Source organism: Passer domesticus, chromosome 2, assembly GCF_036417665.1.
Source record: "Passer domesticus isolate bPasDom1 chromosome 2, bPasDom1.hap1, whole genome shotgun sequence".
Taxonomy (NCBI): Eukaryota; Metazoa; Chordata; class Aves; order Passeriformes; family Passeridae; genus Passer; species Passer domesticus.
The window spans coordinates 83,428,482-83,452,810 of record NC_087475.1 but is presented as its reverse complement, the minus strand read 5'-3'; the positions used below and the strand labels follow the sequence as shown (position 1 = coordinate 83,452,810).

The following is a 24,329-nucleotide window of genomic DNA, read 5'->3' as shown; positions in this document are numbered from 1 at the left end:
CTAATGTCAAATGAAGTGCTTTTATTGAAAATAAGATGTGTTGCTTCTGAACAAGCAGCTTGAGATATATGCAAAGCTTGAAAGCAAGACAAAGTCTTCAGTTACTAGAATCAATTATATAAAACTGACATAAAGATTTATTTTTATTGTGTAGTTTGCATTATTAATACTGGGCCTCACTATGTGCCATAGTCATTTAAACTAATCAGAAAATACACCCAGATGCTTCTGCTTTTTAATATCTTATTTAAACAGGATGTCTTGGATAAGGAGTAGAATTTATTATCACAAAACTGCCTGTGACTGATGCTCTGTTTTATCCATTTATATTTACAATACTATTCTACCATAGTATAATACTGAAATTAGCACATACTGTGTATTTTTAACACAATTATTGTTATTCAGGTTTCTTAGTCATGTGAGTATAACACTTTAGACCTCAAAATCAATCAAATAATTTTTTTTCCAGAGAGTCTGTGTTTTGCTATAGAAAAAATACCATGTTTTTCCCCAAATGTTGTGTCCTAGATTAATAAAAATCCACGTGGAAAGACTCAAGCTGCTTAAAATCTGATAGAACTAGTGTTGAAATTACATCAAGATGCAATTCTAAGGTTGCATGTCCTCTTCTACTGAGAAGCACTGAGAATTAGATTGATTACATTATCATTTGGTGTTTTACCTTTTGCTCTGAAATTAAATTTGCATTGTATGTTTAGTGAAATAATTAGCATTTAAGTTATTTTAAAGTACTAAACTGTGTGAATCTATATGTATTTAAAATGAGTAGGAAAGATAAGGGGGAGTTGTTGTCTTCATTTTCTGCTCTTAATGAGAAATGAAAGCTGAATTTATACAAGAGAGATTGTTCAATTAAGCCCTTTTTGAACAGATGAGCACCACTGAAGTCAAAATGTTTTAGACACATATAAAACAATCTGATTGTTGTATCTATTTTGCCATTAGCTAAGATGCTAAAGACAATATGAGCAAGAGAAACTTCTATTTCTTTAACAAATGCTTTTCTTTATTCTTCCTTGGCCGTACAGTCATTCCCAGCACAGCACTGCAACGCGTCCACCCACAGTGAGCTTGCAGCGGACCATTTCTGTGGAAGGGTAAGATCATTCTCTGTTGAAGCTGCTGTAGAGGTGTCAGGTACCACTGAACTACCCACACACACAGAGCTGTTCATTAGATGTGGGTTTGCCCAGCACGGTGTTTCAGGCTGTGAGATGAAGCAATGAAGTTTCAAATTAGTGCTGATCCTTCACTGAGAGGTTTGGTTTTCATGGAGATGAGAATATCTGTCATGGAAATATATTGGATAGTGTTTCTTCAATTCATCTCACTTGACTAGTGTTAATATTTACTTGTGTTAGCTGTAAAATCTTCCCACTTATCATGGAAAAGCCCAGTGAAGTCTTACTCTGTTTTCTTAATGCGTACATGAGTTCTTTTTGACAAACCAGTGTCCAAAACTAAGGATGAAGAAGTACTGATAGAAAATATTAGCCCTGTGCTGGTGAATATCTGTGTACCTGAGTGTTAGACTCATGTACACAGATAACTGTTAACTGTAGAGCACAGCTCTGGGTGCACAGCTGCCTCAATTTTAATTAAGACAATGGTGTAAAATGTGAATAATTTACAACTACAGATAATATTCTTGCATCTTTACAGTATTAGAAAGGCTGATATTTAACACAGGAACACAGACTTTGTTTGCACTGATTGGCATAGTCTAAAAAAAGTCAATTCTTTTTATTCCCTCCCATAGAAATGTGGAACTCTGTAGGCATGTGTAACGACCTATCATTGGCTGCTCTTAGTTCATATTTCAAAGCTTTTCTTTCTTGTGATAAAAGTGAGATTATAAAGTTTCCACAGAGGAAAGATGTCATGTTATTGTCTTTTAGTTTCTGTTACAATTTACTATGGTGCAGTCAGAAAATAAATTGGTCACTGTGTAAAATAATCCTGTCCTAAGTGAAGTCTGAAACAGTTTTCTCAAAAGTCCAAATTTTTAATTTCTTATCTAGATCTATGACTTTAAAATATGATTATTTAAAATATGTAAAACAGCTATGGTAATTATTCATTGAAAATTAGATTGAATAATGGAATTACGCAGGAAAAGTGCATGTGGCTCAAGGGCTATCATCTGGAAGATAGTTCTATAAATAAAGCCTTAATTATCATCCAACCATTATGCTCAAAACAGGACCAATTTTAAGGTAGATCACATTGCTCAGAGTCTTGTCCATTGAAGCTGTGACTATCAAAGACCTGGAGATTGCACAAGCCCTGGACCAGCAGTCTCAGTGCTTAAGCACTCTCCTTCTAGATTTCTTTTCTTTATCTCTCTAATCCAAAGAGGAAGCCATAATAAATTCCCCTGACTCTTCTTCAAATCATCTCATTAATAAATTGATGTTTGAAATAAAACTGAGCTTCAAGAATAATTTGGGTGGTAAAAAAGGGAGCGGGAGAAAAAATAATTTGCTCAGTTGAGATTTAAGGAAGGAAATTCTGTTATGATGTCTCTGGCTTGGTCTACAGGACCAATTCAGGAATCATCCTGTAGCTTTAAATTCCTACATTAATCTGGAAATCAATCTTTTTAAATGAATTTTTAGATAAACTGCAGAATCTGTACTGGCCACGCAGACAACTTGCATATATTGTGTGTGAATCATTACAGTACAGAAAATCTGCAGTTGATACCACAGGTCTCCTGTTGTTCAGGAGGGAGAACAACATCAGCTTGTAATTATTACCAATCAACTTACACTGCATCATATTTCATTCCACATAGGAAAGTGGGACTGGTAGCCTATGCCACTGCTGAGCAGAAATGAGTAATCAGCTGAACCCTAAATATTTCATTATGTTAAAGCTCAATTTATTCTAATGTTTTTGTGGAGTCCATGCTGCTATGTTTACAGCTAATAGAATTTGAGGTCAAAACAAAGTTATTTTTCTCTTTTAGGAACCTTGTTCCAATCAGTAAAATCCCGTATTTAGGAGAATCACTATATTGGTTTTGAGATGCACTTTTTAAACAGCTGCTTTACCTGCAAGGCATCCCTGGCACATGCTGGCATTTGTACCCTGCAGGCTGGCTCTCTCTGACTGACTGTGGAGTCACTGAAGTGATATAATTATTGGGGCCTATGAATGAAAAATTAAATTTGGGAGGGTTAAAGAAATACAGAGGGAATTGCATTTGATGGTATTTAGTTCTTTCTACCCTGTTGAATATGTGATAATAGAGCTAGCCAGAATAGATTTTTAAAGAATTTGAATAGCTTTTTTTTCAACAAAGTGGTAGATGAACACGTAAAACCATTTCATTTTTTATTAGAGAGGGCTTTTGTGGACTTCATGTCAAGCAACAAAATTAATGGCTAGGTGGGAAAAATAAAGACATCTTTAAAGATTTTTTTTCCAATATATTCAAACCATACATTCTTCACAGCATAATAACTGTATGTGAGTTGTACAGATTTATTCTATGTATAAAGGCATGAACTTCAGAGGTGTTGGAGGTCATCATTAGCAACTTCCCTAATGTTTTATTTTCATGGTTTAAAAACCAAGAAAACTCTAATGTTTGAATTTCAAAATATTGTTATTTTGAGTTTTTTGAAGTGATTTTAATGAACAATCTTAGCTATGACTATCCAAAATAGGAAAAATATTGGTTGAAAACAGCCCTTGGTTTTTTTTGAAATCCTGCCATACTAGCACACAAAGCTTTAATGTTCGTAATTTTTGACAGCTATTCTCTCTGCTTTTGGCATCCCCACTAAATTGAATTCTGTATGCTACCAGCCAACTCTTAGAAACTGGGATTTCAACTTATTTGATTGAGTCTTTTTGACTTAGACATGTGTCTGAGCATCTGAAATACATTTTAAAATACTTATACATAAATAAACAGCATTTGAACCATGACTAAGGATAAGAAATTTTATTCTGAATGGGAGAGATATTACAGAATAGTTTTTGTTTCAGAAATGTCTTCTACAAAGTAATTTGAGATGCTTGCTGCTAGCAGCCTGTGTATTGATATTTCCAAACATGGCTTAGAGGCACTGCTATTTTTAGGTATTCTCTGAGCATTTGAATACTTCCTGTCTCCTGGTAATGCAATTCTATTGCCTCTTACCAGTTCCATCTCATCCAGCTTTGTTTACAAACTAAAGCTGGACCATTCATGGTAAATAGAGCTATTGAATGCTCTAAGTAATAGTTTTTACAATAGTGTTTCAATATGGAGCCAATAGTTTTTAAAAGCAAGATGCAAAGCAAACCTTTCTAGTATGGAGTCTGTGCTGAGTGTGGCAGGTGGTACAGAGATGCAATTTTCAGGATTTATTTTGATTATTAGCATGTAAATAATATACCTCCTGGAACAGGGAAGAGAGATAAATTATTATGTAAGACAAAGGGTAAATGAACAAGCAGACAGGAATAATCATATCCCTTGTAGAGCTAAAGAATTTATTAACTGTCCTACGTTATCTCTCTAAAAATCAATGAGATTTCTCAAACCCAGGAGGCAGACTACTGTGCATTTGAAGTAAATGTCAGGTGTCATGGTAAAAATGCAGTCCAGTTTTTCAAATCAAAAAGATTATTCCTGTATGCCAATTCCATCTTGCTATCTGCAAGAAGAAAACTTGTCCTGGTGTGCAGGCTTTAATTTCTCTACAAAAGATAAAATGAAAGATTGCTGGAGTCCAGAGGTCTTCCTACAGAACAAAATATGTTACAAAATATAGCCCAGTGCAATCACACATGCATCAGTCAGGCTGAATCCTGGCTTCTAGTAGGTTCCCTTGTACTAAGTGTACATAAAAGTTAGTGACAATTTAGGCATGATGTTTGCAGAATAAATGCATTTAAATTGTAGTCATTTTTAAAATTAGAATAAACCATTGCTTTTACCTGTTCAATGAAAAAGAAATTCAAGGAATCCATAGTCAAAGAAATCAACAAAATACTTGTTTCAAGCAGATAGGGTAACTTTATTAGTCAAAGTGATATTTTGCTGTGTAATCTGATAAATGTACATCTTATTAAAGGCTGAGTGCTTAGTTGTTAGTATAGCAATATTTGGTCAAATGAACTAAGTCACTAATCAATTAGAAGGCCAAAACATTGTTTCAGTTTATGCAGGCAAAGTTACCCCTCTGGACTATGAGGGTCAGTGTGAAAGCAGTAGATAAGAGGAAGGCTTCCTTATTTTTGTTATTTTCAATAATATTTGAAAATAGGATAACACTAATTAAAGTCTTTATCAGGGATGAGACCTCACAGGGTCAGGTGTAACACTGGTGTGTGCAGGTGCCATGAGGTGGTGAAGGATTGGGAACTGAGAAAGGAGGGTCTGTAGCTCCTACCACTGCCAGGTCGCTGTGCTTTGGTCACTGCAACAAAGGCAAATGAGAGGGAGGACCAGGGATGAAAGCAAAGGGTGGAGCCGTTTCACATCATAGTGGAAGGATTTTGCCAAGCCTAAGAGTGAGTAACAAGAGGGAAAGTAAAAGCCAAGGTGCAGTGGAAGTGGTATTACAATAAAACTATAGATGAAAGCAGTATAGACAGATTTATCATTTGTGTGAAACAAGAGTTGTAGAAATAGGAAAGAAAATCTATATAAAGAAGAGTTCGGTTCAACCAAAACTCAAAGCCTTTTAAAAAGGTGTTTGTGAATATTTCAGGCCTTCAACCACTTAGAATTTCATATTATCCCTTGTTTGAGTAATCAGATTTTAAACCATCTCATACCCTGGCACATACTCTGTCCCTCCAATCTTCTTGTGTTCAATGCTGTGAAGAATGAAGAGTCTATTTGAACCCCCTTTTTTTAGGTTCTTCCAGTATGAATGTCCTTGGGTTGCCAGAAATAAATACACAGGCATTTATCAGAATTTTTTGAAGCATGAGAGGAAAACTAGAATTATTGTTGTGAAAAAGAAATGGCTTGATTAGCCAAATTACTCTAAGGTAACTCAGTGCTCACATTGTGGGTTGTCAGAAGCCTAACATATTTATACTGCTCAGGAGAAGGGGCCTTGCTGCCTTAGATTTAGGGTGGGTTCTTTCAGAGAATCACAGAATGCCTTGTGGGGGCTTTAAAGATGATCTGGTTCAAATCCCACCCCTGGCATGGGCAGGGTCATCTTCCACTAGACCAGGTTGCTCAAATGCGCATTTAACCTGGCCTTGAGCATTTCCAGGGGCTGGGTATCCACAACTTCTCCGGGCCACCTGTGCCACTGCCTCACCAGCGTCAAAGGAGATATATTCTTCTTAGTATTTAATCTAATTCCACCCTGTTTCAGTTTCAAGCCATTTCCTGTTGTTCTATCCCCTGCATGCTCTTCTCCCTGGTAAACTAACATGACTTTACCCAAATAATACACCTTCAACTTCACCTCCTGCTGTTTACTCATTCACATGGCTGGGATGGGTTTTCTTGCACTATGTAAGAGTACAAAGGTTGTGAGCCCTGACTTGTATATTGATGCTACCCTAATGCAAACAATAAGATAAACATTCTTCTGGGCTTTCTGTGATCTGTGTTACTATAATACCAAAGCAACAAAGACTTCATGTATGCTTTCAACATCCTTTGTCAAGAAAATGGCAGTCTGGGGGGAGGAGGAAAGGCAAAAAAACAACAACAACAAAAAGAAAAAAAAAAATGTTAAAAGCCATAACAAAAAAACTGCAGCCAAATCAAGATCAAAGCCACATTTCTAAGCCTCTGCAGACTTGAGATACCTCATCGATTGTATAGAACTGAAGAAATCCCTAGGGTCTGATGTTTGAAAGCACCCAGTGTTGCTTAATATTTCTGTAGGCATTTCAAAAAGCACAAAACATGTCAGCACTCCAATTTTATAGATGGTACAAAAGGAACAGAAAGACAGAGCTGTGTCAATTGAGATGAATACTAAAACTGACTCTTTTCTTGAATGTTGCCAGCAGCACAAAAAAATCAATTTAATAATGGATTTTCTTTCAGTTAATTATTATAAGAATTACTTGTTTTTAGAAAGCACTTCCCCATCATTTATCAGTCCAGTTTTAATCTCTTAAATTAGATCTATAATTACTATGGATTCCAGTCTATAGAAGAATGATAGCGATAGTCACATTTTTTGTCTTGTCACTTTCTGTTTGTTAAAAGTAAACTGATCAAACCAAATATTCAGTAGAAATGTAGTAAATAAAAAGCACTTGCTGTTTTCAAGATAGTGATCAAATTAAACATGCATAAACCAAACAAACCTCCTAAGGAGAAAAATGCTGCACTTTGATTTATTTTTGGTCACTGCATTTTTATGACAGAAGACATTTTCTTAAGTGCTGACATTTTGTTACTACTTATTGTTTTCAAATATTAATTTAGTAATCCTTTGCTCTTACATCAGGCCTGCAGTTAGTTTATAATGTGATTTACAGAATCTCATCTGATGCATTCCCCAAAGCAAGTAACCAAGTCCATCCAAATTGATTCTGCCATTGATTTCTCCACCTGTAAATTTGTGTGGATTGCAGCACTTTATTTGCTCCTTTGCTCCTGGATCTATTAATGTAAATCCTCCTTTCTTCTTTCCCTACCTTTTTATTTCCTTCCCTGATCTCCTTTACAGAGGCATTGCCTCCCTTTATTCTCTTCTTTCCTCTTTTCTTTCCTTTTTTCCCTTCTCTTTTTTTCCCCCTCCCTTCTGCTGCCTTCTGTCAGTCCAGGAATGTTTTCATCTCACACTCCTTTCTAATTTCTGCTTGATTTCCCCTGCTGCTCTGCTCTGTTTGTACGTGGTAGAGAGCTGCAGGAGGGTATAAAACATACACACACGAAATTAAAGTGCTAGTACGCTTCGTTAGCACCTACAAAGTTACCTTCAGCTGTATTTATCACAGAAGAAATTGTAAATTGGATAAATAGTTAAAGCTGGAGGCTGAAACATGACTTTCAGAAACACTAGATGTTAGGCTGCTCCTTTTTCCAGAATAGCTACAGGGTGCCATCTATTGTATCCAAATAAAACATTTTCACAGAACAAGCTGAATTGGGAGGGACCCACAAGGATCACTGAGTCCAAGTCCTGGCCCTGCAGAGCACATCCCCAAGTGTCACACCCTGAGCCTGAGATCGTTGTCCAAATGCTCTGTGAGCTCTGTCAGGCTGGTGCTGTGAGCACTTTCCTGGGGAGCCTGTTCAGTGCCTGACCACCCCCATCTTCAAATAAGTTCTGCTTTAGTTGCTGTTTTCCGCAGACAGCTGGACATCATGAGTGCATTAACTACAAGCAAGCATCATTCACATTTGAGTTACTTTTCTTTCAGTTCTCAGCTCTCCCATCATCATGTCATCTTTAAGTGTTTGATTCTATCACCTCCTTTACAGCATTTATCTGCATTTTGTCTTCAGTTCTCTCATGTGTACTGGAACTACATTCATAACAATTTTTCACAGAGGCAAAGGAATTTTTCCTAGTGTTGTTTCCCACATATTCAAGAAAAATTGGAACAGCTGTTCTTAGACCTCCTTAAATACCATATTAAAGGCTGACTGTAACTTTTATACCAGGTGATAAATATGTAACATCCTGATCTTCAGCTTAGACATTTCAGTGAGTGTTGATAAAGCATTGGCAGGTAACTAATTGCTGCATCATTCTTAAAAGATCACTTGGGCAGTGGCTGGTGTTGTAGTTGGTTTCCTTAATAAATACTTTTTTCTACTTCAACTTCATAAATTTTATATCAACTTTTTTATCATCATTAGCCCTTTTTTGTTGTCATAATTCACTATGCAAATGTGAACAATTACATATTTTTAAAACATATTTATTGTATTAAGGTGAATTAGCATATACATTTTACTTCCTGTAGCTCTTGTAGTACAGTAAGGACTAAAGGTTATTGTTATAATGACAACAGCACTTAGATGTTCTTGAGTCCACATTTCAGATTCTGCAGGGTACTCAGATATGAAAGAAATACAAAGACATGTTAAGGATGGTCAGGCTCTATTCAGCCAAATCTGAGTCATGACCAAAATGATCTGATTAGGTATAAAAGAGCAGGGGTGGAAACCTATTGCATTCTAATCACACCTTCTGACATTTTCCCCTTATTGTCTGAACTTCCTCTGAACATAATCATCCAAGAGCAGAATGTGAATTTTGCTGTCAAAAGGCCAAAATTATAAAACAGCACTGGCAGCACTTGAGGCATAAATCTGCTGACTTGATCAGAGACAGGGATTAATAACTGGGCCAACATTTTGTTGAGCTGCACAGCTTAGTATTCAGTAGATACCCAGTTGTATTGACCTAGTTTTGTCCATGGCCCTGGCTTTCAACTATGTGATCCAAGCCGCCTGTCATATGAGAAAATACTCATTTTTATTTGGAACAAGAATCTCTTCTGATTTCTCACCAGCAGAGCATGCAAATATATTGGTTTGACTTTGCTGCCTCTTTTTCCTCAATATTCTGGTAAATAATAAATGGCAGCTGCTCAACTCTTGCAAAGTATTTCTGACGAGTAGGGCTTGAAGATGACAAGTGTCACCGTATCATTTTGTGGATGAGGAAACTGAAGCTGGGAGAACAAATGAGTTGCCAAGAACACTCAGCAGTGCATGGGCTAAGCAGAGAAGAGAAACCATGCTTTCAGCTCACTGTCCTAGTTCTGCTGCAACCCCCAGGCCACTCTTCTAATTAAAAACCTGTTTAGACTTCTTAGATTCTGGATTGCATTATGTGTACTCTGCACATATTTAACAAGCTGTTAAAGGAGTTGCTATAAGGCAACTCAACAGCAGTGATGCAAAAGGAAAAAAAAAAAAACCTCTACCTTTATTTTCTGATGCTTAAAAATACTTCAAAAATACACAAACTCAATGAAATCTATCTTTTGCTCACAGCTGTATTTTTAACTGTTTTCTCACTGTGCAACATTAAAAAAGTCAAGGGATGAAGGACCATATAGAGTAGGGTGAATGCTTTAGTCTTCTCTTCGAAATAGATGAAACTTCAGTTTCAGAAAGCTGAAATGTTACTTTAACATCACAATCAAGTTGGGGATACCATTTGAATATTAGCACTGAAAAAAGATTAACAAGTGCTTGTGATTTCAGAAGTATCATGTCAAGATAAAGTATAAATGTATCCATAAGATTAAACTTATATCAAATAAGGCATCACTCAGTTTAATCATTTCTCTTTCTTTTTTCTCTGTTCTTTAAAAACAAAATGGAAATGAAAGATCAATTTGTGTGATGCAGAACTGTGCTAAAATATGGGGGAAATATTGAATCTTTTATACAAGAAGCATTCTGTAGAATGTGGTTTTTGTTGCTGGCAAATTTTTTTTGTAAACTTAAAGAATGAGTAGAGCATCTTATTTCTCTGGGAGGAGTCTCAGACACCTATATGTATGTGTTTGGGAGACTTGCAGGGCTGGGCTTAAAATTTATACATCATAATTGAACAGCATTTACACTTTTTCTGAAAATTAAATTTTAGAGGGATTTGGAATGGGGTAAGTACCAATAAACATGGAGTGCGTGTATGTATATCTGGTTGTGTGTGCTTGTGTATCCAAGGGAGATCCAGCTCTGAGGCCTTGTGTGTAGAGACTGGGAACAAGAATATTTGGGACCCTTTCTCAAGGATGCTACCTTGATTGCTTAGGAAAGTTACCTATTTCTGGAAATAAGTATTCCCATCAGTAAACTTCATGTTATGTTTACATCCTCTGGGTCACGTTTTCAATTTACAGATGAAAAGAGCTGTGTGAGGTATACCTGTTATTATTTATTTATTTCTATCATAATTAATAGTTTTTAATGAATGTGGCAAAAGCAGGTACCCCTTGGGCTGGTTCAGTGATAAAGCTGCAATGCGACTTAACAAAAGCATGGTCCTGATAGTGTCAAACCAAAGTTTTTAATGAGTTTCTGCTGGATTAGCTTGATCATATAAATATTATTTGTTCCAAATCTGTCAGGATCACAACTTCCATTGCTTTGCTTGGAGTTGTCAGGGTTTTTTTGTTCATTTGTTGCAAAAGCAAGACTAGAATTTGAAATAAAAGGTACTATATAAAGATTGGGTACCTGGATATATAGTATTGCTGTAAATTAGATTATTAAATATATTCAGTGTTTTGTTTTTCCTTACAATAAATTTGTCACTTAACATAGTGAAGATGACTCCAGTGGGGTGAAATTAATAGAGATGTTTGAATTCAACCACGAGGGGAAAAAAATAATGCTGGTTGATTCCTGCCTTATCTGCTCACCAGTTAACAGCTTTGTCATCTGTTACGTGGTTTCTTTAGACAATAGCAGGCCACTGTGTATAGTATGCTTAAGATGGTATGAAAAATGTATATGCAGTAAGAGTGCCTAAACATTACAATTTTGTTTCTGTACAGAGAGCCTCGAAAAATCATCCTGCACAAGGGCTCCACAGGACTTGGTTTCAACATTGTGGGAGGTGAAGACGGGGAAGGCATTTTCGTGTCTTTCATCCTGGCAGGTGGGCCAGCGGATCTCAGCGGAGAACTGCAGCGAGGAGATCAAATCTTATCTGTAAGTGTTTCTGTTGGGCTGTCCTGACCAGCTTCTTCATCTTATTCTTTGTCTATACTGCAAGGGGCACACAAAGAAGTCTTTATCGTTTCCATGTTGTAAAATATGAACTACAAAACAGTTTATTACTGAATATTTTGGTTATTTTGCCCTTGGGTATTTTTTACTGGTATTACTTGCATTTATCTGGGAATGACACTTTCCTCTACTTAATGCTACCTACACTATGCTAACACTGGAGGGAGGACCTAAAAACATTGCAGACCAAGCATCCCGTATTTTGGCCCGTCATCCAGTTCCATTTTTCTCAAAACACACTACTGAGTCCAAGGATATTTCTCAATTTCACCTTTTCTTGGAGGAGAACAAGCAGTAGGATGAAATCATCCAGACTCAGGCTGCCATCTAGTGTGCGCTCAAGTGCTTAGCAAATAGCTTGCTACAACAAGGAGATTAATTAGGTTGTGTTCATTATCTCTCTGCCTCTGATGAATTTGATGATCCATCTGAAATTCTTTTCAAATTATATTGGATGAAGTGCTTTTTTTTAGCCCGAGGTTATATTTTGCATACTTAGACTCAAAAACATCTTTTTAATTTTTCATTCATGTATACATTGATATCACACATTTTAAAACCAGAACATTTGTGGTTTAGGCTCTGTCAGGTAATCGAACAGCTGACTGAAATAATCTGTGCATAAAGAAATTTGAATAACAGTGAAAGCTTTGAAAATGTAGTTAAATATCCATTGACATTATTCACATTCCTTACAGGAGAAAAAAAAAAGTTATCCCAAATTGATGCAGATGTGACTGTTTCATGTGAAGCACAACAACAGCTTTAAGGCAAAGAGCTGAAATACAGGAATTATTTATCCCAGATAAATGATGGATGAACTAGACTGCAGTATCACACTGCTTCCCACTGTTGTGCCTTCTATCCCTGTGAGTCCTGCAACCCTGGCTGTAATTCAGTTAGAGTTGAGGTGGAAAATGGCTTCAGCCTGGATGGTTTGTAATGTGGTTATGTGTTTGTAATGTGGTTCTGCAACACTTTCCTAGTCAGTGCTTAAATTCATAAGAAAGCTGGATATGGTTTTCCTACATTGCTGAAGATTGTCTTGGCCTATTCTATGAAAAGTGAATTTACCTTACACCTGTCAAAGTTTTGTAAAAAGGTGTAAAGAGGTGGCTGGAGGTGTTTTGTGATATATAGAAAATCTGGTTAAGTTATCACCAAAGGAAGGCAGTAACCTGACATTATGAGGACCACAACAAGGTATTTAATCTTGACCTGTTCCTTAAAAGTGATGTAAGAAAAAATGAGTAAGTAAAAGGTGTTTGGGTGCTGTTGGGCGTCCACACAGGCAGACAGGCAGAACAGCCACACAACTACATCTGAAATGCAAAATTTATTTAATTACCTTCCTAACCGGAGGATTCCAGAACAGCATCTGGGCAGGGACACAGGAGTGGGAACACAGGAACCATCAGGCTCAGTCCACCCTGAGGGGTGGCAGGGCTGTTCTTTGCACCCACTTATTGAGGGCCCACGCACATGGAGCTTACCACCATTCTGTGATCTCTCTGCTTTTTATGATCTCTGAGCTCTCATCTTCTCTCTCCCAAAGCAGGGAGTTCAGGCATGCCCCTGAGAATGCCTCCAAGTCCCTCCATACACCTACGTTATCCCTAAACAGAAATTCTACTTCTCAAAACAGACAGAGGGTAGACAGCAGTGGGCATAACCTAAGGGGTGTGTTCCCACACTGATATTCTCCAGGCCTCAGCATTCCCACCTGCAAGGTCTCTTGGAATCTCGCACCCTCCTCTGCACTCTGCTGCTTTTAACCCTTTGCTCCCAACCTGTCCAAGTAGAAAGTTTCTAGGGAATTGTAAGAAAATCCAAATAGATTCTTATAAAGTTATCCTTATGAAGAGATGAGGAAGTCAAAGGCCTGTGTCAAGAAGAGCAGGGACAAGAAACCCAAAGAATAGAAACAGAAGTTTCTTCAGGACAATTCCACAATTTATTTTTCTTTGGTTAGATGAAGCAAAATAGGGCTGAGTAACAGGGACTAATGAGATCAAAGCCTTTCACAGTACATTGTTTTCAAAAATCCAGAAGTTCAAATATAAATTTGAAAGTCCATTTTCTTTTATTTTTAAGCAGGATATGTTTACAACTGTGTGCTGCAGCCATGATAAAATTTTTATCTCTAATTTTTCTGTTTTTTTAGTGACGTTTTCCATAAGTTCTAATTGATGTTACTAGTGTTGCATCAGCATTTAGTTGTCATGCAAGAGTTGTTTATTTGTTCATTGAGCAGAGAGGGATGGAAATTATTACTAAATTAGACTGCGTACATATCCCCAGGCAATCACCCAGTCAGGCTCCTGTTATTTATTTAGTCACAAATAACTATTATGGATCCATTTTGCCATATTCAGAAAAAAACAGTTTCATGCACAGAGCTCATTAATCTTGTACCATTGTCTAGTGAAGGCTCCCAGACAGTTTAGTTTTTTAAGGACTGCAAAAAAAAAGTCTGTTTCTCTATGTTTGTTACTTCTTATCTCATCCCTCAGAACCACTTATTTCCCTACAGAAATACTTTTCCCATTTGTTTCTCAAAACATGACAAATCTGATTTACAAGAACAAATAGTACCCTCAAAGCTGCTATTTATAATCAGATGAAACTTGGTAAAATTTCTTACAGACAAGAAGCATAGTAAGTGATTTAGAGATCTGAATTTAATTTCTTATGAGATTGGCATTGCAGAATTACAATGAAGCCACAAGAGTTCTTCTGTTGTGATATTTTACAGCCTTTACAATGTGGTGTGGCCTGCTTTTTGGCCACTCCCTCTAATATTTGTTATCTTTCAGAATGCTACTTCTTTCATTGTTGTCCTGCCCATTGCAGGGGAGTTGGACTCGGTGACCTTTAAAGGTCCCTTCCAGCCCCAACGGTTCTATGATTCAATCTAATCAATTTATTCAATTTAGCTGATGTCCTTCTGTGTGACCATAGGCAGGGTGCTTCATTTTCCTAAGCCTCAGTCTCCCAGGTGGATAGTGAGGAGCACGGGCTCTCTCAAAATTCATGTCTGTGCTGTGAATATGGCAATGTTGACTGGTTCACAGCTGTGTATTCGCACCTTTGGGAATGTACTTACAAAAATACCTAAAATATACTGCAAATCCACCAGTAAGACCCAGCAAGGCTTTGCTTTTACATACATTGCCTTGGAGAGACACACTGAGGGTGTATTCATCCTCCCAGAGTCAGCCGACAAGGCTTGGAGAGATCCCATAATCTCAGCCTCTCCTTCTGCCTGACTGTCGGGATGTGGGAGGGAGGGGTCCAACCCTACAGCCCTCCGGGAGCCCTGGGAAGGATGGTGCTGCAGCCTTGGTCCCATGGACGAGTGACATTTGAATTGATTTTCCCCAAATGCCACCAGATGGCGGCACAGGATCAGTAATAGTAGCAGTCTGCCTTTGGCTGAAAGTTCAGGAAAAAAGGGGATAACAGGTTTTTCCTGTTTTCAGTAAATTGGAAATGTTTGAAAAATACCTCAGAAAAAAGACTCATATTCCCACTGGTCCTGTGCAGAGACAGCAAATGAATGTTATCTGAACCTTGAACGTCAATTGAAGAATCATGGGAAATCTTCTGTGTTGGACAGTAAAACATTTCAAATTGCCCAAAAATTAACTTCTGTGTTACGCTTACGAGAAGATGGGGGTTCCTCCCTTATAGTGTTTTCTTAAAATTCTGGTTTCTTCTGGCTATAATTTATTATACTCCTTTGAATCACCACCCAACATTCCCTAAATCTTTTTTTTCTCATTTCTGAATGTCTTTAAAATGAAGTAACACACACATCACCAATGTAAGTTCATCACTGTGCTAGAATTTATCCCTCCCTGTAGTATTTTCCTCATACTAATTATTTCGTAACTATTATCAAGTAGCATTTTGAATTCTAATTTATATTAATGCTTGATTTACTACATGTGCACACCCAGATTAATTTTCATCTCCAATGCTTACAGGCCAAAGGAAACAGTTCAGAATATCCATGGAAAAATCATTTCCATTGTAGAGCAGAAGAAATAAGGTGTCAGTGTGTTAAATGATTTGTTTAAAATAATTTTAGAAGTCTGGGTCACATTTAGAAGCTGCTTGAACTCAGATCTAACCCGAAGTTCTCCATCTGTTAGAAGAAAGCAGTCTTCAATAAAAATAAAATGTAATGTTCTTTGATGCCATTCTTGCAGTTTTAAGTTCCACTCCCAATGCTAAGGGATATTTTTCCTATTAAAACATCAATGGGAAACCAATGTTGGTTAGTCAAAACCACCTGCATGAGAACAAATTTTTTCCATGAGTCACATGCATAAAATGGCCACCCATTGTGCATACACCCTGACAGAAAGCAGCCTTATAATTTTTGGAAATATGTACATAGTGAATACATTTCAATTTTTAGGGGAAAGTCCTGGGGAGGCAGGAGAAGCAATACAGTCCTTTAAAAAGAAAAATTGCCACAATCGTTTTTTGTATTACAATTTCAAACAAAAGTCTTGATAAAACATAAGTCTTTCTTTTAGGTGACCTAGCCTGAATACTTCAGAGCATTTTCAGTGCCAAGTGGACAACTCTTTCAATAGGTACAGGACCTAAAATGGAGAAAATTAGTTTATACATGCAAATTTAGCAACAAAATTCATTTTTACAGTTTCACAGAAATAGTTAGTGCATACTGCTCCTTGAATTCTTATGATGACATTTCTTTTCAAACAGTTTCATAGTTTCCTGTAAGGCTGCATCAAGTTGTGTACAAATGGGAGAATATGATAATTAATAGGAATAAGGAATTAACAGCAATTATTTGCATTTGAATCTTAACTTTTGAAATTACTGAATTTTATGTCTTTGTGCAAGGTTAAACCTCAGATTAAGATACTTACATTTAGACATCTACATGCTTGCTGTGTGTCTGCTTGCCATTGATGTCAAAGGAGATGAGAGAACATTCTGCTGGCCCTTTTATGCATGTGGCCAACTGTGAGCTGTATAGAGCAGGCTGAATTTCTCCATAAGCTATAGTTTCTGTATTGACTTTTAAGCTTAACCACCACATGCATTCATATCTATATTTAGGTGTCTTAAACTGCATCTCACATTTCATGTCAGTTTGTCCTTTTGATATATATTTGCTTTTTCAGCTAACATCATGCTTCCGTAATCACAAATAAAAGTAACATAAAATCGTGAACCATAAAGGCAGTATCAGTTTTATTCCATTCTCCTGTATAAATGCTTTATGTTTACAATGGCTGGGTGCAGTGTGACTTGGAGCCTGAAAGTAGAATCAAGACGAAAAGTAAACTGCTTGCTCTGGAGCAAGATGACTGTTCCCAGCCAATGCATCCACAGGTTATTTTAAGGGAATAAAACAACTTTTCTGAAGGGTGATTGCTCAACAGCAGCAGGAAAGAATAGAAAAAGAACAGGCTGCATTGCAAAGAGACACATAGTACTCTAATAATACTTCCATTTCCTCTCTCATCTAAACTGAATCAGGTGAATGAAGTTAACCAAAGCATTCTGTGTGATTTCCCTGTTGATCTGGTGTAGTATCAGGATGTACTCCTATATGGGAAAATACACTATTTTTTTTTTCCCATGCTGCTTTCTGAGAATTAAACAACTATGGGTTGGGAAGGGGCTGGTAGAGATACTCTGTGGGGTTTTCTGTCACTGGTACATGGCACTGTATAAAGCTAGTTTGCAGCACCAGTATTTGAGCATCTCACTTCAGTATTGTCTCTGGTCTTTTATACAAGGTTCTTCCTTGCAGAGGGATCTTATCTTAATCAGATTTTGTCTTGTGTCTGTGCATCGTCCTGCTGTTGTTTTTTTGTGACACATTTGCTATCCTTTATGAACAGCTTAAACATTTCTTTGTACTTGGTTCCTCCCACACAACTCCTACCCACCTTCTCACTCACACCTGTAGCCAAAAATACAATATGCATTTGAAAAAACAGAACGTTCTTCAGTTTCTAATCCAAAAATGTCCATAAAGAGCATGATAGGATGTACAAACTCCGTGCTTACTTACAGCAAATATTTAGGCTTTATATTTCCTGCAGTTATATTTGACCTTCAGACTGACTTCTCTTCCTTTGGTACAGAGATGCTTTCAGCTTTCTAATTTAAAATTGTTATTTTGTTCCTGGTAAAAGCAGTAAAACTGCTCAGGGCAAATAGTTCATTTTGTTACCTAGTTACAAAACTAAGATAAATGGCAAATACCATTTGGTTTTCCTTCTCAGATTTTCTTTTTTCCAAAACACAGCTGTCTCAGGAAATGTTTGAAACATCTCTGTAGGGCCTGGTATCTTTTCTTCTTGGATCACCAGTTTGTCCCTTTTGTGTAATAGTGTCAGAATGGTAACAGATATTCCATTTGCCCTACGGGAATTGTTTGCAGAGGCACTGACCATACCCTTAGGATGCTTTCTTCCCCGTGGTGGTGTGAGTGGTGCATGACTGTCCTCAGGTATGGGACAGTCTGTCGGTTTCTGTGCCTTCAGCTGCAATTGTCTATAGACTTCTGTAATATTTTTAACATTGTTAGCTGTGTAAACCTGCTTTGTAGTAATGTATAGAGCACTGCTTGGTGTGTATTGAAAATTTTAATATATAATCAGAGCAGTGATTTAAATGGGTAAATCAGTGCACCTGACTGGACTCCTTTAAAGTAAACTTTGAAAATCGAGCAGGAATGTGTTGCTAAATATCTCCAAAGTATCAGTACTTGATTGTAGGTGATATATATGACAGATCCGTGAAAAGAAAATCTCTGGAGAGGAAAGGAGCTGATAGCACAGGCATTGTCATATGTTGATGGGATGACACCAACTAGAAGGACAAGTAGATTAAGCTCTTTAGAAATATTTAGTGGATTAATCTAAATTGAGGCTTTGCTCATGTTGGGAAGCACAGGGTATATAACCCTTCAGGCCCCCTCTGTAGCTAACAAAAGGTGTAGCCACAATTTACCTTGCCCTAAAGCAGACGTTTTACATGGGTCAAATTACTATTTTACTGTAAAAATTTATATTTCTTTTCATATGTTGTAGAAAATTTGGCATAACTTCTCTTTACTGAAATAAATCCCACAAAAAGTGACCAAACATTCATGAACCTGGTTTTGGTGGAAAATAAGTGTAAGTCAGATAATTCTAGATTTTATTCTCACCAGTAAGGAAGAATAGCCGAAAAATGGGAGAATGAAACAATGAAACACAACTTGCCCTTGAGTAACCCTATAGTGTAGAATCAATTTTTATGATTTTGTGCTGAAAGGGAATGAGGAGGTAAAATGAACTTCAAAACTAGCTTGCTGTGCAGTCGCAGTTGTGGAACTCAAGTAATGAACATTGAAAAAGTAAAAGCTGAATTAGTCATGGTGGTAATAACAGCCCAAGTCTTAAAAATCTATAAATGTTAGGTAAAATCTAGGGGGAAATTCAGATGGGCAAAATGCAAAATGAGCTGTACATTCAAGAATTAGAAAAGGCATCAAGAAAATGTTTGATGAAAATAGAAAACTAAGCAAGAAATTTCCCAAAGAGCTGGCAAAAAGATTGTTTAAAAATGAGAGTTCAAACCTTTAATGATTTTTTTGTTGTTGTTTTGTCTTTAAAAAGAGATGGATCCACCATTATCCAATTAGGGTAGTTATGAAGAAACAGAAAAGTCTTTGGACATAGGCAAAATCAAATTAGAACTTAGACAACTTAGATGTTGTAAACAGGTGAAGTTGATTCTTGTGTACCTCAGGAACTATTCAATGCAGGCCATCCATCATTTTATTCATGAACTAAAGGAATATTTGGGAGTATAGGTTGCCCAATTTTCAGGGAAAACTTCTGAGAGAAACAGTTTGCAGATACTTAGAAAACAGCAGAAGAAGGAGTACTAATCCTGATGAAATTTTCAAGAATAAATTGTGAAATATCATTTTCCTCCTGAAAGAACATTAGTCACAGAGAAGTCATAAATGTAATTTTGCTGCAAACTTGCAGCCCCTGTATTCTACCTATCAACATCTTCATAGCGTAGCATGTCATAAGCCTCCCAAAAACATAGAGAAAAACAGAAAAAAAGCAAATATGTTGTCATGGCAAGATCTAATGGAAAGATCCAGGGCAAAACAGCTGTTTAATATAAGTTCAGGTGTCGCTGGCAATGCTGGGAATTCTGGGATTTGAAGAAGAGGGTTTATGTCTATATAGGATCATCTGGGTGCACAGTGCTCTGCCTTTTCCAGATAAACTCAGTTTCACCCCTCACAATGCGTGCAGACATATGTTCAGTACTCACTGTCATCGTGATGAGCCAAAAACATTTCACAAAACTGAGACACCCGTGCAACTTCCCTGTACAAGAAGAGAGATTTAAACGTACAGAAGGCAACTGGGAACTCAGTGAAGAGAAGCTGGGTGTAAACACTGATATATGCTCTTGAAAATACTCTCTTTTATGTATTTAAAGAAATGGCTCTTTGAAAAGAACTAAGTTTCTTTTCCCCTGAGGCTGTGGAGTTCAGAACTCATGGCAGAAAAACCCTAGCATCCCCCTTGACAGTAAAAGTTCATTTTAATGTAGTATGAGCTGTGTCCATGGTAACACTTCCATCTGGAAATAGTCAATCTTGGGGAAGAGAGCTGGTAGCAAACTGTTTTTCAGTGTTGTTGGTAAATATATCCAATCTGATGGCTGGAAGAGGAACTTAGACATATTCAGCCTCAAAATATGCGGCATTATTTTGTAATCAGAGCAAGTGGTTGTATTGTTAGAGCAGCTCATCGACTCATAGCTCATAGATTTGTCCTTTTGGAACTTCAAAATAAAATAGATTACTTTCAAAAATACAACCTTAATGGAGATTCTAGGGGAAAAAAATTGCCAGCAGCATATTCTGGAATGCTGCATATACTGCTGCATAATTTCATCTAGGAATTTGTCTTCCAGCTGCATTTCTGTCTCCCCACCACAACTCCTCACCCATGTCTTTCTGCAGTCTGTAACATACAGTGGAATTGTCTTGATGCAATAACTGTTTCCTCATTTAACTCTCACATTTCAAGCACATGATCAGAAGCTAATAAATGATACCAACAATTCTCTTGAATCAGGTATATCTTTTCTTCCCCAAGGATGTTAGCTATCAGACCTGTCAGTTCTGTGTCATACACAGCTAGTAAATTGGCCTAGAGTAGAGGCTCTATATTTCTGTTGTTATTAAATCATCAGTTAATCAGCCTCTAAAATCTTCATTTTACTATTGCCTGAGTGAGTAAAAATTGTCTCATGCCAGACTGCTTGCTCTTCAGCTCCTTATAGTTTAAGGAGGAGTGCACATCCAGTTCAAACATTCTGACTTGGCAAATTTTGGTGTAACACTGTCAAGCAGAATTATATCACATCTGATAAACTGAAGATTTGTAATGAGTTTTGTACCCCTCAGTGTTGCTGCACTGCCAGGCTAACAGTGAAGAAGTGAAAGCCAAGCTTCTACTGCTGGATACAATGACTAAAATCCCTGAGCTTTATTCATACAGAGCTTTGCCCCGGGCTGGACTTTAGCCCTGTGCTCAAACTAACTAGTCTCCAGGAATCATTCTGCTCAGTCAGTTCTGGGTTTCTGAGTGATTAAAAAAATTAGCATGTGACACAAGCTGCAAAGTAATAGAAATTGGCCATCCATTAAATAGGGTATTGAAGGGATATCTGCAATATTTTGTGTGAGGAGTTTTCTGAGATCTTTTTGAACAAACAGGTTAGATATACTGTGAATCTGAACAAGGAAGCCACCAGAACGGGAACAAAAGGAAAATCACTTAGAGAATACAAGAGCTATTTCCTTTCCACTGGTTATAAAAAGATGGTTTATATGAGAGTATGGAGCTTTGTCTATTCAAAGTGTCTGTGTCATAATCTTCATCTGTAGAGCCACAAATAAATTATGAATGTTGTGATTCAGGGAGTTTTAATATGAAACATGAGCACTGAACATTTACTTACATAATATCAGTAAGACATTCTGCCCTTCAGCCACTGACACCTTGCCTCCTGGTCACTGGGTTGAGTTCAGTATGGATTTGCCATGGCACAAGCCAATGGCCATCTCACCTCTCACAGCCTCAGAGCCATACTCTGGATGTAGAAGTAGGAAAACATGTATCAAGCAGAGCTCAAGGCAAGGATTTCAATTTTTGAATTAATCTCTAACTCAGTGCTCAGGGTTGCTTCTGTCTCCAGGCAGCCACTGAAATTGTTTTGCCTTTTCATTTCAGTTCCTGAGTACCTATTTCTCATTGGCCTCAGCTGAAATTAAGTTCTTATCATCTTTGAGGTGTAAGGAACTTGTTAAAATGGAAACCTTTACCTCATTTCAGAAGCAAGAGAGTTTCAATCATTATTTCTGCTTTTACTATCCTTTGAAATTCAAATGTGAAGCAAAAACCCTGCGGCATTATGAGTAAAACTGAACAACACAGGCATAGTTATATCCATTCACTTATGCTTGCAAATGTGAGAGTTAATTTAGGGAACAGTTACTGAATAAGAAAAAATACCTTTTAGATGTATATGGACACCGAAGTATATGGAATAAATGCTACCAAAAGGAGCCTGTCTAAATGACCCAGGATGAGAGCAGGAGACAAGAAAATACAAATGCTAAATACAGAATTAGAGAGAAAGAGGGATATTGCAGAAAGGCAGGAAAGTGAATGGAAGTAACAGTCGTGTGTGAATAAAAGCTGTAGGAGGGAGGAGGGACAGTTTGATATTTTACCAGTTCAGAGTAGAAAGAGAGCAGGAGCTGCAAAGGAGAAGGAATGTGTGAATGCTTGAAAGGATGACACTGCACTGAGATCCATGAAATTAGGTGGTGGCAGGAATAGAAGGGGTTTTGAGCGACCACACAGAAGGAGAAAAAATAAAAAAGTAGCAACTAGATTTAAATTTAAGAGCTAATGATGAGCTCTCCATTTTAACAATAATGAATACTCTTACTAAGAATTGTTTTTGATGGATGTTTCATGTATAAAATGGATGAAAGATAGTATTTATATTTATTTTTAAATCAGCTCATAGACACTGGCCTATGTTATTATCTAGTATAGTACTCCAACAGGTAATTTTCACAGTCAATACCAGTTGGCTCAATATGCAAAAGGTACATCTGAAGTTTACCTTTTAGTAATATGACAGAATTCCATTGATCTCCTTGCAGTTGCTGAATTACGTCCAGTTCAGGTTGGTACTTGAACAAGCTGGTAGCTATTTAGTTATCTGAATAAAATAATTGTCATGTCCATTAAAGCTCCAGTAAGTCCATGCATCCTTTTCATAAGGTGTCATTTACTTCTTAAACTAGTTTTGTTCATCAAACTAGTTTTGAGAAATTCTGGTGGAATTGAGGGGAAATGACTCTTAAGATGTCATTCAGTGAAATTATTTCAGTCTCAAAGTTTGCAAATCTGGCATAATTCATAAAAGCTACAATCACATGGGAAGCAGATCTTGTATCAGAATTTCTGTAGTTTGGATTAAAACATAAGTCTTTGCCTATGGTTCTAGGCTTAACAGGTGCTGTTAGGAATGATTCATGTGGTCTGGTGAGTCATAAATCTTGTTGGTTCCTACTGTAAAAGGCAGTGTGTGTAAGACACCTCTTCAAGAACATAACTTTTTATTTTTTTCTGCTCCAAATATGCTTTGATATCCCTTTGTTTTTGGCTTAGCTGCCTCCTTAAAGTTCCTGGCGGGAAAAGGCATGATCCAGCTCATACCCCCACAGTGGTTCTTGTTTTCCAGAGAGGAATTTGCCTCTAGAATGTCCAGCTCCTCAGAGCATAAAGACCAGCTTACCAGAGGCAAAAATTGTAACTCTAAGGTAGCCAGACAAGGAAAATTGAAAAGGTCACTGAAATTGCTGGCCCATAAAAACAGAGAAGGAGGGTGCTGGGCATGGAGAAGAGCAGATGGGACATGATCCTATGTTTTGAACTGAGTTCAGGATGAGAAAACCACTGTGCTTCTCTCTGCAGTTCTAACTAAATCGTAGAAAGTGTCGGCTCAGAACAGATCAGAATTGAGAAAGTGAGAGAAAAGCAATAAGTCTAGCCTGAAAATACAGCAGGAGCTGGAGAGTGAAGATCCTTCCTTCCTTCCTTCCTTCCTTCCTTCCTTCCTTCCTTCCTTCCTTCCTTCCGCCACTTCCGCCACTTCCGCCACTTCCGCCACTTCCGCCACTTCCGCCACTTCCGCCACTTCCGCCACTTCCGCCACTTCCGCCACTTCCTTCCGCCACTTCCTTCCGCCACTTCCTTCCGCCACTTCCTTCCTTCCTTCCTTCCTTCCTTCCTTCCTTCCTTCCTTCCTTCCTTCCTTCCTTCCTTCCTTCCTTCCTTCCTTCCTTCCTTCCTTCCTTCCTTCCTTCCTTCCTTCCTTCCTTCCTTCCCTCCTTCCCTCCTTCCCTCCTTCCCTCCTTCCCTCCTTCCCTCCTTCCCTCCTTCCCTCCTTCCCTCCTTCCCTCCTTCCCTCCTTCCTTCCTTCCTTCCTTCCTTCCTTCCTTCCTTCCTTCCTTCCTTCCTTC

General features: G+C 37.6%; 1 protein-coding gene and 1 long non-coding RNA gene across 25 annotated transcripts in view; one reads left to right on the top strand and one right to left on the bottom strand.

Moving 5' to 3' along the window:
- Positions 1 to 24,329, top strand: part of DLG2 (discs large MAGUK scaffold protein 2) — a 979,322-nt gene that overhangs the window by 751,691 nt on the left and 203,302 nt on the right. For all 24 annotated transcript variants that reach the window (XM_064409604.1, XM_064409605.1, XM_064409606.1 and 21 more), the window contains 2 exons: positions 1,053 to 1,121; positions 11,476 to 11,632. In XM_064409604.1, the coding sequence (XP_064265674.1) occupies positions 1,053 to 1,121; positions 11,476 to 11,632 (226 nt within the window). The remainder of the gene's footprint in view (positions 1 to 1,052; positions 1,122 to 11,475; positions 11,633 to 24,329) is intronic.
- Positions 11,614 to 23,939, bottom strand: LOC135294433 (uncharacterized). The gene is made up of 3 exons (XR_010356538.1): positions 22,925 to 23,939; positions 21,749 to 21,880; positions 11,614 to 11,689 (listed from the first exon to the last, which is right to left on the bottom strand). It is a non-coding gene; the product is annotated as an uncharacterized LOC135294433 (long non-coding RNA).